This window comes from Macaca fascicularis, chromosome X (assembly GCF_037993035.2).
Source record: "Macaca fascicularis isolate 582-1 chromosome X, T2T-MFA8v1.1".
In the NCBI taxonomy this organism is placed as follows: Eukaryota; Metazoa; Chordata; class Mammalia; order Primates; family Cercopithecidae; genus Macaca; species Macaca fascicularis.
In genome coordinates this window covers 15186409-15198476 of record NC_088395.1, presented here as the reverse complement: position 1 = coordinate 15198476, position 12068 = coordinate 15186409, and the positions used below count along the sequence as shown (strand labels likewise).

Below are 12068 nucleotides of genomic sequence, written 5' to 3'. Positions count from 1 at the left end.
AATTATTTAACCAACCCCTCGTTTTTGGAGAAATATTTTCAATTTCTGCTGTGATAAATAGTACTACAATAGTGAAATTCCCTTACACTATATTGCTAAAACTGTCATTACTGGATTGGAGGACATTAACAATATTGGGGGTTTTGAGTCATATTGTCAAATTGCTCTCTGGAAGGATTACTGCACCAATTGAAAATCTCCCAAACAATATATGAAGGTGTATTTTTCCCTGTATCCATACTAGCACTGGATATTGTGGTTAATATTTTTTCCAGTTTCAGGAAAAAAATCAAATCCTTAATTCTAAGCAAAAACTTTTAGAGACTTTAACGTAATAGGACCCTTTTGGAGGGAAATTTGCTTGAGCAGATATCCCTTGGATGCTCTGTTTTTATAAGGTTCCATTTAGTGCAATATTTCTGGGGTATATTTTACATTAATAGTAATAATTTTCAAAAGTAATAACATCTTATTTTGGATTTACATAACGAATCTTCCCTTTTAAAAATTATATGGCTACTGAGAAATCATAAATCCCATGATAAGCCAGTTTAATCACATGGTTTGTCATGAAGATATTTCCAGTTAAAGAAATCTTAATTTAAATTCTCCTTCTTAAATTTGAGAATGTTAATATTTTGGTGGCCTGGACTTATTTTTGAGTTCTACTTGCTAGTAAACAACTTAAGAAATAAACATTTCCATATTGAGTGTTGCACAGAAAATATTTTTGAAAATTATATTCAGAATTAGGAACATCGCCCATTTGGCTAGCATATCAATTTCAAATTATTCACAATTTGACCTTCGAAAATGCCTGTTTATTGTTTGATGTTTTCTTTGTTAACTTTAGGATCCCAAGAGAAGCCACTTTGTCTTAATTGCTGGGGAGCCGTTAAGAGAACCAGTTGTCCAACACGGTAAGACCAAAATGACGATGATTTTCTTGGTTGATTTTCTTTTTCTTTGAAAACAGTGTACATGTATAGTATTGTTGGGAAGAATAGCTGGATTTTTTTTGTCCTGTCTCTCCATCTACAAATCTGAGGATTGTTTAATTTTTCTGTCATCAGAGGGAAATATATACATGATGTTTATTCATCTGTTTTTTTAAAAAGAAACATTTCTTAAATACCTTTTATGTGTAGGATATTGAGTTTGGAACTGTAGGAAGAACAAAAATCGTATTTTTGTATTATGTTATAGGGAATTTTAACTTGAAAAAAAGATTCTACAGTCTATTGGGAACTTTAACATCCTTTTTATCTTTATCAAAAATAAAGGTGATTTCGATACTGTCCTGTAGTCTATTGCATTTTTAGTAAAAAAAATATGAAACTCTTAGGAATAGTATTTTTAAGAAAATAGTTATTTTTTGTTTATTTAAGAACATGAGTAGAGGTGACTGATATAGCAGAAATAGTACTGTACTTAGAGGCAGAAAATCCTGACTTAAGTACCCATAACGATTACTTCAACTCTTTGGGTTTTGACTTCTTAATATCATTGCTGTTTGATTAAATGAAGGAACATCTAAAAGCAATTAAAACACATTTTATTATTTAGATAAATGCTTACAAAACATATATTCACTTCACCAATTATTAAATTCAACATGCATTAAAATCCCGTTGCATTTCCCTGCCTTGCATGAATTCCCAGATATACACAATGATTGCAGATAACCACCAGCTGCTCATAAATTTAAAGAACACGGATTGCTTTAAAAATATTCTTTTTTGTTCTACTAACTACTTCAGGGGGAACATTAAATTGTACCCTGCCTCGGCCTGTAGCATTTGACAACCATTTTATATGCATCTGATTTCCATTCCAAAGGTTTGTGGTTCTTATTTCCTTTTCTCTCAGCTGAACAGCACTGCAATATTATAGTTTGTTTTTCTGGAAAAAGCCTTCAGACAAACTGAGTAGGCTCATAATCTTTATTCCTAGTAACTAACATTTAGGTGGGAAAAAGATGTGTGAGATGGAAGTCTTATTTTAGGCAATCTCCTCAGTACCAATAATGAAAAGCAAGAGTCTAACTGAATTAGGTGACAGATCAAAGGAGTGGGACTGCTCAAAGCCATCCTACACTGGGGTCATGTGGATCCTCTCCCAGTGGCTTGGAATACAGGGACACTAGGTATCCCTGCACATACAAACTCAGAGTAATCATACAAAATAAATATGTCCCTTGAAAGCTCAGTTACTGAGAAGCAAAGCGTTTTGTTTTTGTTTTTTAACTTTTAAAAACTCAGACATTTAAGTTTTTCTTTTACTTATGTGTGTTTAAAGGCAGCCACAACCATCTTTTGACTGGGAACTTGTATAAATCTCATGAGTTAGCTAAGACCCTTTCTCCTCTTATCATCGTGTGTCCTTAATTATTCGTCCACAGATTAAGCACAGGAAGTCATAGAATGTTAGGATAGAAAATACGCTTAGCCATGATGTAGTCATGCCTCTTTTATAGATGAGGAAAATAAAATCCAGATATTTTATTTATTTACTTAACAGATACTTGCATAGAATTTACTGTTTCCTAGACATTGGTTAAAGCACTTTGCTTATGTTAATCCGTTTAACCTTCAAAATAACCCTATGACGTTGGTACTCTCATGCCCATTTTACAGATGAAGAAGCAGAAGGTCAAAGGTTCATTGGCTTACTCAAGGTCACACAGCTGGATTCACACTCAGGCTGTCTGTTTTCCAAACACCCTGCCCTTCTGCCTCTTACCATGCTGGTCGTCTGTTGCTCTGCCCTGTAGCTTCTCTAATGGAAAGTGATTGTTAGCAGTGGAGCAGGGACTTGAACCCTAGTCTCCTGACCCCATGTCTTATGTTCTCTCCACTATACCAAAGTTCTACATAACAAGAGGTTAGACGCACGATTTTATACAAGAGAGGGGCTTCAGAGGCTTAATTAGAGAAGTGATGAAAGCTATAATTTGAAAGAGTTATAGATAACTATCAAATAATTTTCTTGTTCACAACCCTTGTAGTTGATCAATTTAAAAACATGCTTTCTGGATTCAGTTTTCTCCTTGAAGATTTGAGGAGATAAGCTTCGTCAGTTAGCTTTAGGGGACTCCAAGCTTCCAATGCTTCCCTGTATAACAGAGCCTTGTTTCCCTAAAGCGTGGTCCATGGACCAGCAGTATCGGCATCACTCGGAAGATAGTTAGAAATGCAGAATGTCAGGCCTCACTCCAGACCTCCTGAATCAGAATCTGCATTTTAATAAGATTAAATAATAAGATTCATGTGCGCATTATAAATCGAGAAACATGGCATACTACCCCAGAAAGTGTCAAAATGGAAGCCTAGAAGCACACCATTCTTACAGAAACTAGTTGGGGATGGGAGTACTGCTCCACAAGTCCCAACCATAGCAAAATTATGAGGCACAAGAATTGGGTCCTTGACTTAGTACCTGCTCCCATCTTCCAAGTTGCATTTCCCTTTCCCCTGCGTGTCCTTTAAAAAGTTGTCTTCCCCAGGCTACCCTCTTGGGTTTATTGTTTATTCTGTATATGATAACTCTCTTTTTCTTTCCTACCTAATATAGTCCAAACCTCCATTTCCAGATGAAATTTCTCTCATGAGCTCCAGATCCATAGTTTCAACAATGTACCAAAAACCTCTGCTTGAGAAACCACTTTATTGTCTCTAGTACCTCTATGTTAAAATATCCAGAACCGGGCCGGGTGCGGTGGCTCACGCCTGTAATCCCGGCACTTTGGAAGGTCGAGGCCGGTAGATCACTTGAGGTCAGGAGTTTGAGACCAGCCTGGCCAACATGATGAAACCCCATCTCTACTAAAAATACTAAAATTTAGCTGGGTGTGGTAGTGCATGCCTGTAATCCCAGCTACTGAGGAGGCTGAGGCATGAGAATTACTTGAACCTGGGAGGCGGAGGTTGCAGTGAACCAAGATCGCACCCCTGCACTCCAGCCTGGGCAACAGAGCAAGACTCAGTCTCAATAAAAAAAAAAGAAAGAAAGAAAAAAGAAAAGAAAAACAAAAAATATCCAGAACCAAACACGTTGCTCCATCCAAAGCCTCCTGTGTCCTGTATCTCAAATAGCCTTAACAATTCCACCATTGACTCAGCCTCCCAAGTTAGACACCTGATGCCAAAGTTTTCCTTAAAAATTATAAATCATTATATTACTCCCTACTTAACCTTACAGTGATTCATAATCACCTGCAAAAGTAGGTCCAAACTTCTTCCTGTAGATTGCATCCAAAGCCCAGAAGGGTCCGGTTTCTTCCTATATTTCAGATCGCCATTTTTCCCCCTTTGATCCCTCCCTCCACCACTGTACCCCTATCCCCTCCAGTATTCCTCCAGCACACTAATCCTGAACATGCCTTTCCTCCTTGTGTGACTGCTCAAACATCACTCCCTCTGTGAATCCTTTCCTGGATTTCTCCTCCTCCCCCTTTCTGTGCTGATTTTATAGTTTTTACACTTTTATCCTTCCATATTTCACACAGTTTTGTAATGATTTCTTTTCATATCTGTGTGATAGATTTGAGTCCTTGAGGAGAGGGAGTCTGTCATTTATTTGTCTTTCATCTTTATGTCTCTAGCTTCTAGCACAATGTCATTTAATGGGCATTCAATAAATACTTAATAGATAGGTAATGAATGAATGAATTTAGATGCCTGGGTTTTTTCTTCCTACTTGTATTCTATTCCCCACATCCTCTCCAAAGATTTCAGCATCATCAAGACATATTATCCTGTGTCTTCCTTCTCAAGATTTAAATTATAGTGATCACCAAATCCATGTTGATATAACAGTGGTTAAGAAGTTTGAATGTGTTATTTTCTCTAAGCAATACAGTTATGTATTAATCAGAATCTCCCAGAGAAAGCCCCTTAGAGCAGGCAGTTCCATAAAAGGAATGTCAGGAAATTCTGCAGACTGGATGAGGACATGTACTGAGTGAACAAGTCTGTCAACTGCTCTAAAGACACTGTCAATGCCATATAAAAGCTGGCCTTGTTCATCTAGCAGATCATGGGAGTGAGACAGTCCAGTGCCTCTCCACCCATACAATATACGAAGAAAAGGGAAGAAACACACATTGCCTCCTGGTAGGTTAGGGGAGGACTTCTTGTACATTTTTAGCAAAATCTGAGTTCAGACCCAGCAATTAGACAAAAGGGTCAGCAAACTATGGTCCATGGGCTTCATCTGCCCACTGCATGTTTTTGTAAATGAAGTTTTATTGGGACACAGCCATACCTATTCACTGTTGCATTATCTCTGGCTGCTTTTGCACTTTGATGAAAGAGTTGAGTAGTTGAGACAGACACTGTTTGACCCACAAAATCTAAAATACATACTATCTAGCCCTTCCTAGCAAACATTTGCCAACCCTAGAAAACTTTTTAAAAATGATGCTTTTTGACTAGAAATTTTTATAATCTTCTGTTTATTGTCAATAGGTGCTGCCAATTTTCAAAAAATGACTTAGAATCCTCAAATAAGTATACAGCCTTATATGCTGCTTAGACACCAAAGCTATGATAAGATTTGTCAGTTCTTTGTATCACATGGGTTCAATTCTTGACATCAGCTAATGTTATAAAAATAACTACAAAAATGGTTGTAATAGAACCAAATCTAAGACTCTTTTTAATATAACAGATCACCGTTGCTGGTGAGAAACCTCTACTGAATGGGTGAGATGACATTGCATTTATCTGAAGTTTTGTCTTTATAATCAATAATCATACACAAACCTAGTTAAGAAACTCATTTTATAGTCCTTGGGGACTGAACACTGTGAAATAAACTTTTACTCTTCAGATGTGCTTGGATTTTGTTTTAAATTAAGAACTACAGAAATACATACCATTTCTAGTGGTAGAGGAAAATATTGCCACCCAGAACTTTCTGAATGTCTCTTTCTGCCCTAGGTCCATTTGTGATGAACACCAATGAAGAGATTTCTCAAGCCATTCTTGATTTCAGAAACGCGAAAAATGGGTTTGAAAGGGCCAAAACCTGGAAATCAAAGATTGGGAACTAGTGGAAAGCAGAAGAGCAGGTCTCAATGTGTCCTAGAATTTTGCCATTTATGAGACTGAGCCGTTGAAGGCATTCCATTTCTAAAGCTTATTTAGCTGGTGCTTCTAAAGAATTCCACACTAAAGCGATAACATGGTTTTTGTAACAAGAAATGTAGTATATTTCCTGGCACATGCAAATAAACCTAATCATTGTTTCTTTAAAAATCAGTGTTTTTCATTTGAAATACCTAAGTTACTAAGCTTCTGTTTAAAAAGTCATTTTGTGTATGTTTGCCTTTTTTTTGCATGTATGGATGGATGTTTTTATTATTTTTGTGCATGTGCAGGTTTTCCAAATCATATTTGATTGCTTTCTGTGTGTCATTGGCAGCAGATGGATGAGCATCTGAGGTCCCTTCCTAAGCAATCCTGCTAAGATACAAAGGTCAAAGCTTTGTGCTGGGGTTTCATGTTACAGGTTATCTGCTTTACAATAACGGCAGCCCTGAACATTTGAGTCAGTTCTTAAAACTGCCCTGCTATTGGTAGGGACGCAACAGGATTACAGCCAAGACTTCTCTGCATTTTCTGCCAAAATCTGTGTCAGATTTAAGGCACATGCTTCTGCAAGCTTCCATGAAGGTTGTGCAAAAAAGTTTCAATCCAGATTTGGGTTCCAGTTTTCTGTAGCTGTAAGCATTGGTGGCCACACCACCTCCTTACAAAGCAACTGGAACCTGCGGCATACGGTGGAGAGATTTTTTTAATTTGCTGGACATGAAATAAATTTACAGTGCTTTCTGATTTCAGGTAGAAGACATGTCCACCTTCTGATTATTTTTGGAGCATGAGAACATTTTAATTTTTTTCATCTCTCTCTCCCCACCCCTAAGATTGTGCGAAAAAAGCGTACCTTGCCTAATTGAAATAATTTCGTTGGATTTTGATCAGAACTGATTATTTGGTTTTCTATGTGAAGTTTTGAGGTTTCAAACTTTCCTTCTGGAGAATGCCTTTTGAGACAATTTTCTCTAGCTGCCTGATGTCAACTGCTTAGTAATCAGTGGATATTGAAATATTCAAAATGTACAGAGAGTGGGTAGTGGTGAATATTTTCATGATGTTGTACGTCCAGCTGGTGCAGGGCTCCAGTAATGAACATGGACCAGTGAAGGTAGGTGAGCTCAATTTTTAATATGATGAAGTTCTTTTTATTGGCTCATACAGAGGACTTTCTTTGCCCTCACTATGTTTGAAACAATATAAAAATGCAGAACCATCCTAGTAGTGGACTGGACAGGATATATCCTGCATTTGTTAGTGACTGTTCTGTTCCTTAGTCTTATTAAACTTCTGGCCATGAGTATTTGAAAATGCTGGGGTGCGGTTGGTTGTGTTTTGAAGTTATGGTAGAACATGAGCAGTCTGGAATCTTTTCGGATGGAGAAGTTTCTCCTCGGTTGCATATGCAGATGGCACAGTGGTTTTTTAATGAAACATTGATTTGTTTTTATGACTGATAACTTTGTGGGCCATTTAGTTTCAGGTCTTTGTGAGCAGCAGAGGTTAGTCTATTTGTTTGGTAAATTGAAAATTGCAGTGCTTTCTATGGACATTTTCTATCTGCTTTTGCAAATCACCAATTGCCGCCATTCAGAAAAATGTGTTCTCAGAGAGTGTTTGGTTTTTTTGCTTCTTGAAGGGTTTAAAATTCAACACTAATCAAATCTTTGGTTCTATGAGCAAGCATCAAATAGAGCTTAACGAGTGGAGAGTAATGCAAAAAATTAACCAGAACGTTACTGACTGCTGGAACAATATTTAGCCCAATTTTATGCATTTCATAGATTGTATATATTTTAAGCTTCTATTTTGAAAATGATTCGGATGTAATTGTTTTGACTGAAGTGGTGCTAAATCATTATTGATTTAGGAACTTCTGGCCTTGAAAAGACAATTAAATGTGAGTTTGAGTTTTTGTAGCTGTTGTTTAGGACATGCATTTTCAGCAGGGGTGATATCGCCCCCAGCAGGGGAAATTGGTTCGTGGAGGGCTGAAAAAGTTTTACTCTTTTGATACATCACACACAGACGTACATAGAGTACATATGGTATGTATTTTAAAATATGGTATGCATTCAAATGTCGTGGGGGAAAAATGTCTTAAAAGGCTCCTGGCTGGTGTTGGTGGCCTGGCGAAGGTGGGGGTTAAGATTAAAAAATGTTGAACACTGAGCTGGAGGTGAGTAGGAAGTCACCTTGTTTGGTAGCCAGCACTTTTCTAACTTTTCAAATTCCAAATGTACACGGGAGAACTCACAGTGTTCAGCTCCATTGTACTGCCACCAGCCTTGATACTGGATCTCAAGGCCAGACTGTGGGTCAATGGGAGTGTGAATGTAAGCATAGGTAACAGGAGAAAACTGTCTGACTTGTTTGGAGCAAGTAAGACTTTTCAGACTGTCCAGCTTTGTCGTAAGTTCATAAAACGGAAATCCTTTAGATGTGCTGGGCTCCTCGAGTTTTAAAATATTTCCATTTCCCTTGTAAAACATTACTTTAGCTGATGTTATAGCAAAGGAGACTCTGAATTGTTGGACGTAAGTCATATTCTTTAGGTTGCTCAGCTCTTTTAAAGAGTGCAAGCACCAAGAATGTCTCAGGTGTCCTGGGCACTGTGAAGTTTTATTTATTTATTTATTTATTTATTTATTTATTTATTTATTTATTTAAGATGGAGTCTCACTCTGTCGCCCAGGCTGGAGTGCAGTGATGCAATCTCGGCTCACTGCAACCTCCGCCTCCCAGGTTCAAGGGATTCTCCTGCCTCAGCCTCTCGAGTAGCTGGGATTACAGGTGCGTGCCACCATGCCCGGCTAATTTTTTGTATTTTTAGTAGAGACGGGGTTTCACTCTGTTAGCCAGGATGGTCTCGATCTCCTGACCTCATGATCTGCCTGCCTTGGCCTCCCAAAGTGCTAGGATTACAGGCATGAGCCATCGCGCCCGGCCGGCACTGCGAAGTTTTAAATGCTTTGAATGTACTGTTAATATATAAATTTGTTGAATGGAGCAACGAAGGAAAGCAGCTGAATTTGCATGTGACAGAAAACAAGTCGTTACGCGTGGAGGATGCAGCATTATATACTTACTAATATGATTAGCAATTTTTTTCATTCTATACTTACTAATACGATTGGCATTTTTTTCCAGAATATATCAGAATTTCCTTTAAAAAGTGAAGCTACATATACTGAACTTATATCCACCCAACCCCTCACCCAATTAAATTATTTCTGATATGAAGGAAAGGATTGCCTATAGTTAAACAGAAATTTTGGCATAGATGTGACAGAGTGGTAAGCGATAGTGAGATGTATAATATTGGTCATAGTTTTCTTTTTTCCCCAACTTTTAAGAAAAGAAAATCTAAGAGGAAACAATGTTTCTAAACATTAAAGTTCTTCTTGTTAAAATTAAAATGTAGTGTGAAAACATATTCATGATGGTAATGGTTTAGGGTGGTGGTATTTGAGTTTTTTTTGTTTTTACTTTTTGAAATAAAATGTTTTATTTATTATAAGGAATTTCCATGTTCTTCCTCAGTACTTGGTCCATGTGTATTTCTTTCTCCTCACCCTCTCCTCTTCTAACCACCTCTTTTCCAGAATGGATGGTGATGCCAATTTTGCCTCTAGGTTGTCCTCCAGCCACCCCCAGTCCAATTTTCACTTTCTAGCTTTGAACATTGCCCACTTTTCCAGCTTAAGAGTAGCATTGCCTCTATGATAGTTCTATGTGTCTGTGAAGAATTGTTTTTTTCCTGTAGCAGTCATGAAATAGCTACTAGTACTCTGGACAATTGTGCTTACTGCCATTTGGGTGTAAGGCCTCCTAATTTCATTAGTCTTGCCACTTGTGCTTGCAAGGATAGCTGTTTGGAGTCAGGAGTGCCTGGAACATGTGACTGAGACAAATCTGTTTGAAAATCTCAACTTAAGATGTCAAATCTACTGTGTATACTGTTTAGCTGTTAAGTTTCTCAGTCTAAGAAGAACACGTTTTCCTCTAGAAATAAGGTTAACCCAGTACCTATGCATGGTTCATTAATATAATCAGATTATGGCCTAGATGTGGTATTTATTTCTGTTTCTATTTTCTCCAGTTTTTAAAATACAGCTCAGATAGTCATATACAGTTGTACACGATGTGTACTGCACAACTCTAGGGTGCTCCATGCATATAGACACATCTGTATGTGACAGCCCTAAGTACAATGTGGTAGACACTCTGGACATTTGGTAAATAAGTATCTACATCCTCACTCTCCTGTCATTCACATTGGTCTTCTGGCCAGCACTATTTCTGGTTTATTTAATAAACAGTTCTTGTCCACAGAAATTTTGTGAGTCATGAAGACATGTCACTATTGCAACAAAGGAATGCCAGGCCATGGTAGGCTTTCACAACTTTTTTCTGACAGAATTTGTTTCTTTTTGCTTTATCTTCCCTGTATACTATCTTTTTTTAATCCACCCGCTTTCTTAATTACACTGGTAGAAGAATATTGGTGGGTGATGGAGTCATTCACATTCTGTGTAAGACTAGAATCAGTCCAAGATCCACAGGAACGTGGGATACTTCTAACTTTCATGAGAAGCCACATGGCTCACAAGATTTCTTTACCTTTGTGTCGCTTGCCTTCTCCTGAAATCGTCTCTACAGTGAATTGAATAACCAAGGACTGAGGTTTATTTTCCATATTGAATTCCAGGAAGCAGTCCCACTCCTACTCCCTGCCCTATTTCCAGTTCCAAAGTCATGTACAGGGAAGTCCATTGACTTTGATGTTGGTCAAATGGCCCAGCAAACTCTTGTCCACTTTTCTGTCAGGCACAGTCCTTGGCACAAAAGACATCTGAAATACTTTCCATTAATTTCTTCTTTATTTATGACCTTGTAGTTAAATGTGTTGAATTATATGCTTCTATACACATCTGTTTTAATCCAGTTACTCACTTATAACTGGTGACTGAAACTTATATCACTATAGCATGTTATTGGTACCAAGGATACAATACAATACAACCCAGGATACCAGGAACCCTCGATATCTTACATCTTCAATATAGTATTCCCTTGTATGACTTATTTCTTAACATAAAAATCCTGTTTTAAACCTGTTTAGACTTTACGATAAATCCCAAAGACAATTTCTGGAATGAGAATATGGTATTTGCACACACACATGATTCCATGTAGAACTTGAGGTAATAAGATCTGGGACTCCCAGATACATTTATTATTACCACAAATGAATAGAGGTGCTACAGAAATAGGCACAGAAATGACAGTAAAATTGTTTCTGAGCACATTTCTAGGCTCAACTTTTTTCTACAACTTAGGATGAACAGAGACAGTGGAAACTGTATATAATTGGGAATGTGACTGAGATGAGACAAAGATGAGATGGAAGCATTTCTTCTTCCCTTGCTTTTCTGGCGGTAGGTTCACTTTTCTGTCTTCCTTGCCACTAGTTCTTGCAGTCCCTACCAAGACACTAGGGCATTATACAGCAAAGACACCCTGAGGCCCCCTGCTACTGCATCATGAAGCCTTAGTTGGTTGTGATGTCTTAGTTCATAAACAATCTCCCTTGTCTGTCATTAGAGCTTTCCAATATTTGACAATTCATTCATTTATTTTTTTCAACAGGTATTTATTGGGCACCTGTATATCTAGGCACTGATCTAGTGGCTGAGAATGAAGCAGGAAATAAGTCTAGGGGCTGGGAATGCAGGAGGAAATAAGACAATGTTTCAATTCTCTTGGAATTTGCATTCCAAGTATGGTGGGTAGAGGCAGACAATATGCAAATCTGTAACATGTCAGGTGTGATAAATGCTATGAAGAAAATCAAGTAGGGGGAGCGGATACAGTACTGAGTAAATCAGAGGAGACCTTTCTGATTCAGTTACGTCTCTGCAGAGTCCTGAAGGAGATAAGAGAGACAGAAGCAACCATCAATGCAGT

At 37.7% G+C, this 12068-nt stretch overlaps 2 protein-coding genes across 5 annotated transcripts in view; both read left to right on the top strand.

Annotated features, from left to right (window-relative positions):
• PIR (pirin) overlaps nucleotides 1-6260 on the top strand; it is a 110737-nt gene extending 104477 nt beyond the window's left edge. For all 4 annotated transcript variants that reach the window (XM_005593029.4, XM_005593028.4, XM_074029061.1 and 1 more), the window contains 2 exons: nucleotides 854-920; nucleotides 5943-6260. In XM_005593029.4, coding sequence (XP_005593086.1) covers nucleotides 854-920; nucleotides 5943-6055 — 180 coding nt within the window. In that variant the 3' untranslated portion in view covers nucleotides 6056-6260. The remainder of the gene's footprint in view (nucleotides 1-853; nucleotides 921-5942) is intronic.
• A 440-nt stretch (nucleotides 6261-6700) lies between these two features.
• VEGFD (vascular endothelial growth factor D) overlaps nucleotides 6701-12068 on the top strand; it is a 41558-nt gene continuing 36190 nt past the window's right edge. The window contains exon 1 of the mRNA XM_015443507.4: nucleotides 6701-7209. Within this exon, the coding sequence (XP_015298993.1) occupies nucleotides 7120-7209 (90 nt within the window). The 5' untranslated portion in view covers nucleotides 6701-7119. The remainder of the gene's footprint in view (nucleotides 7210-12068) is intronic.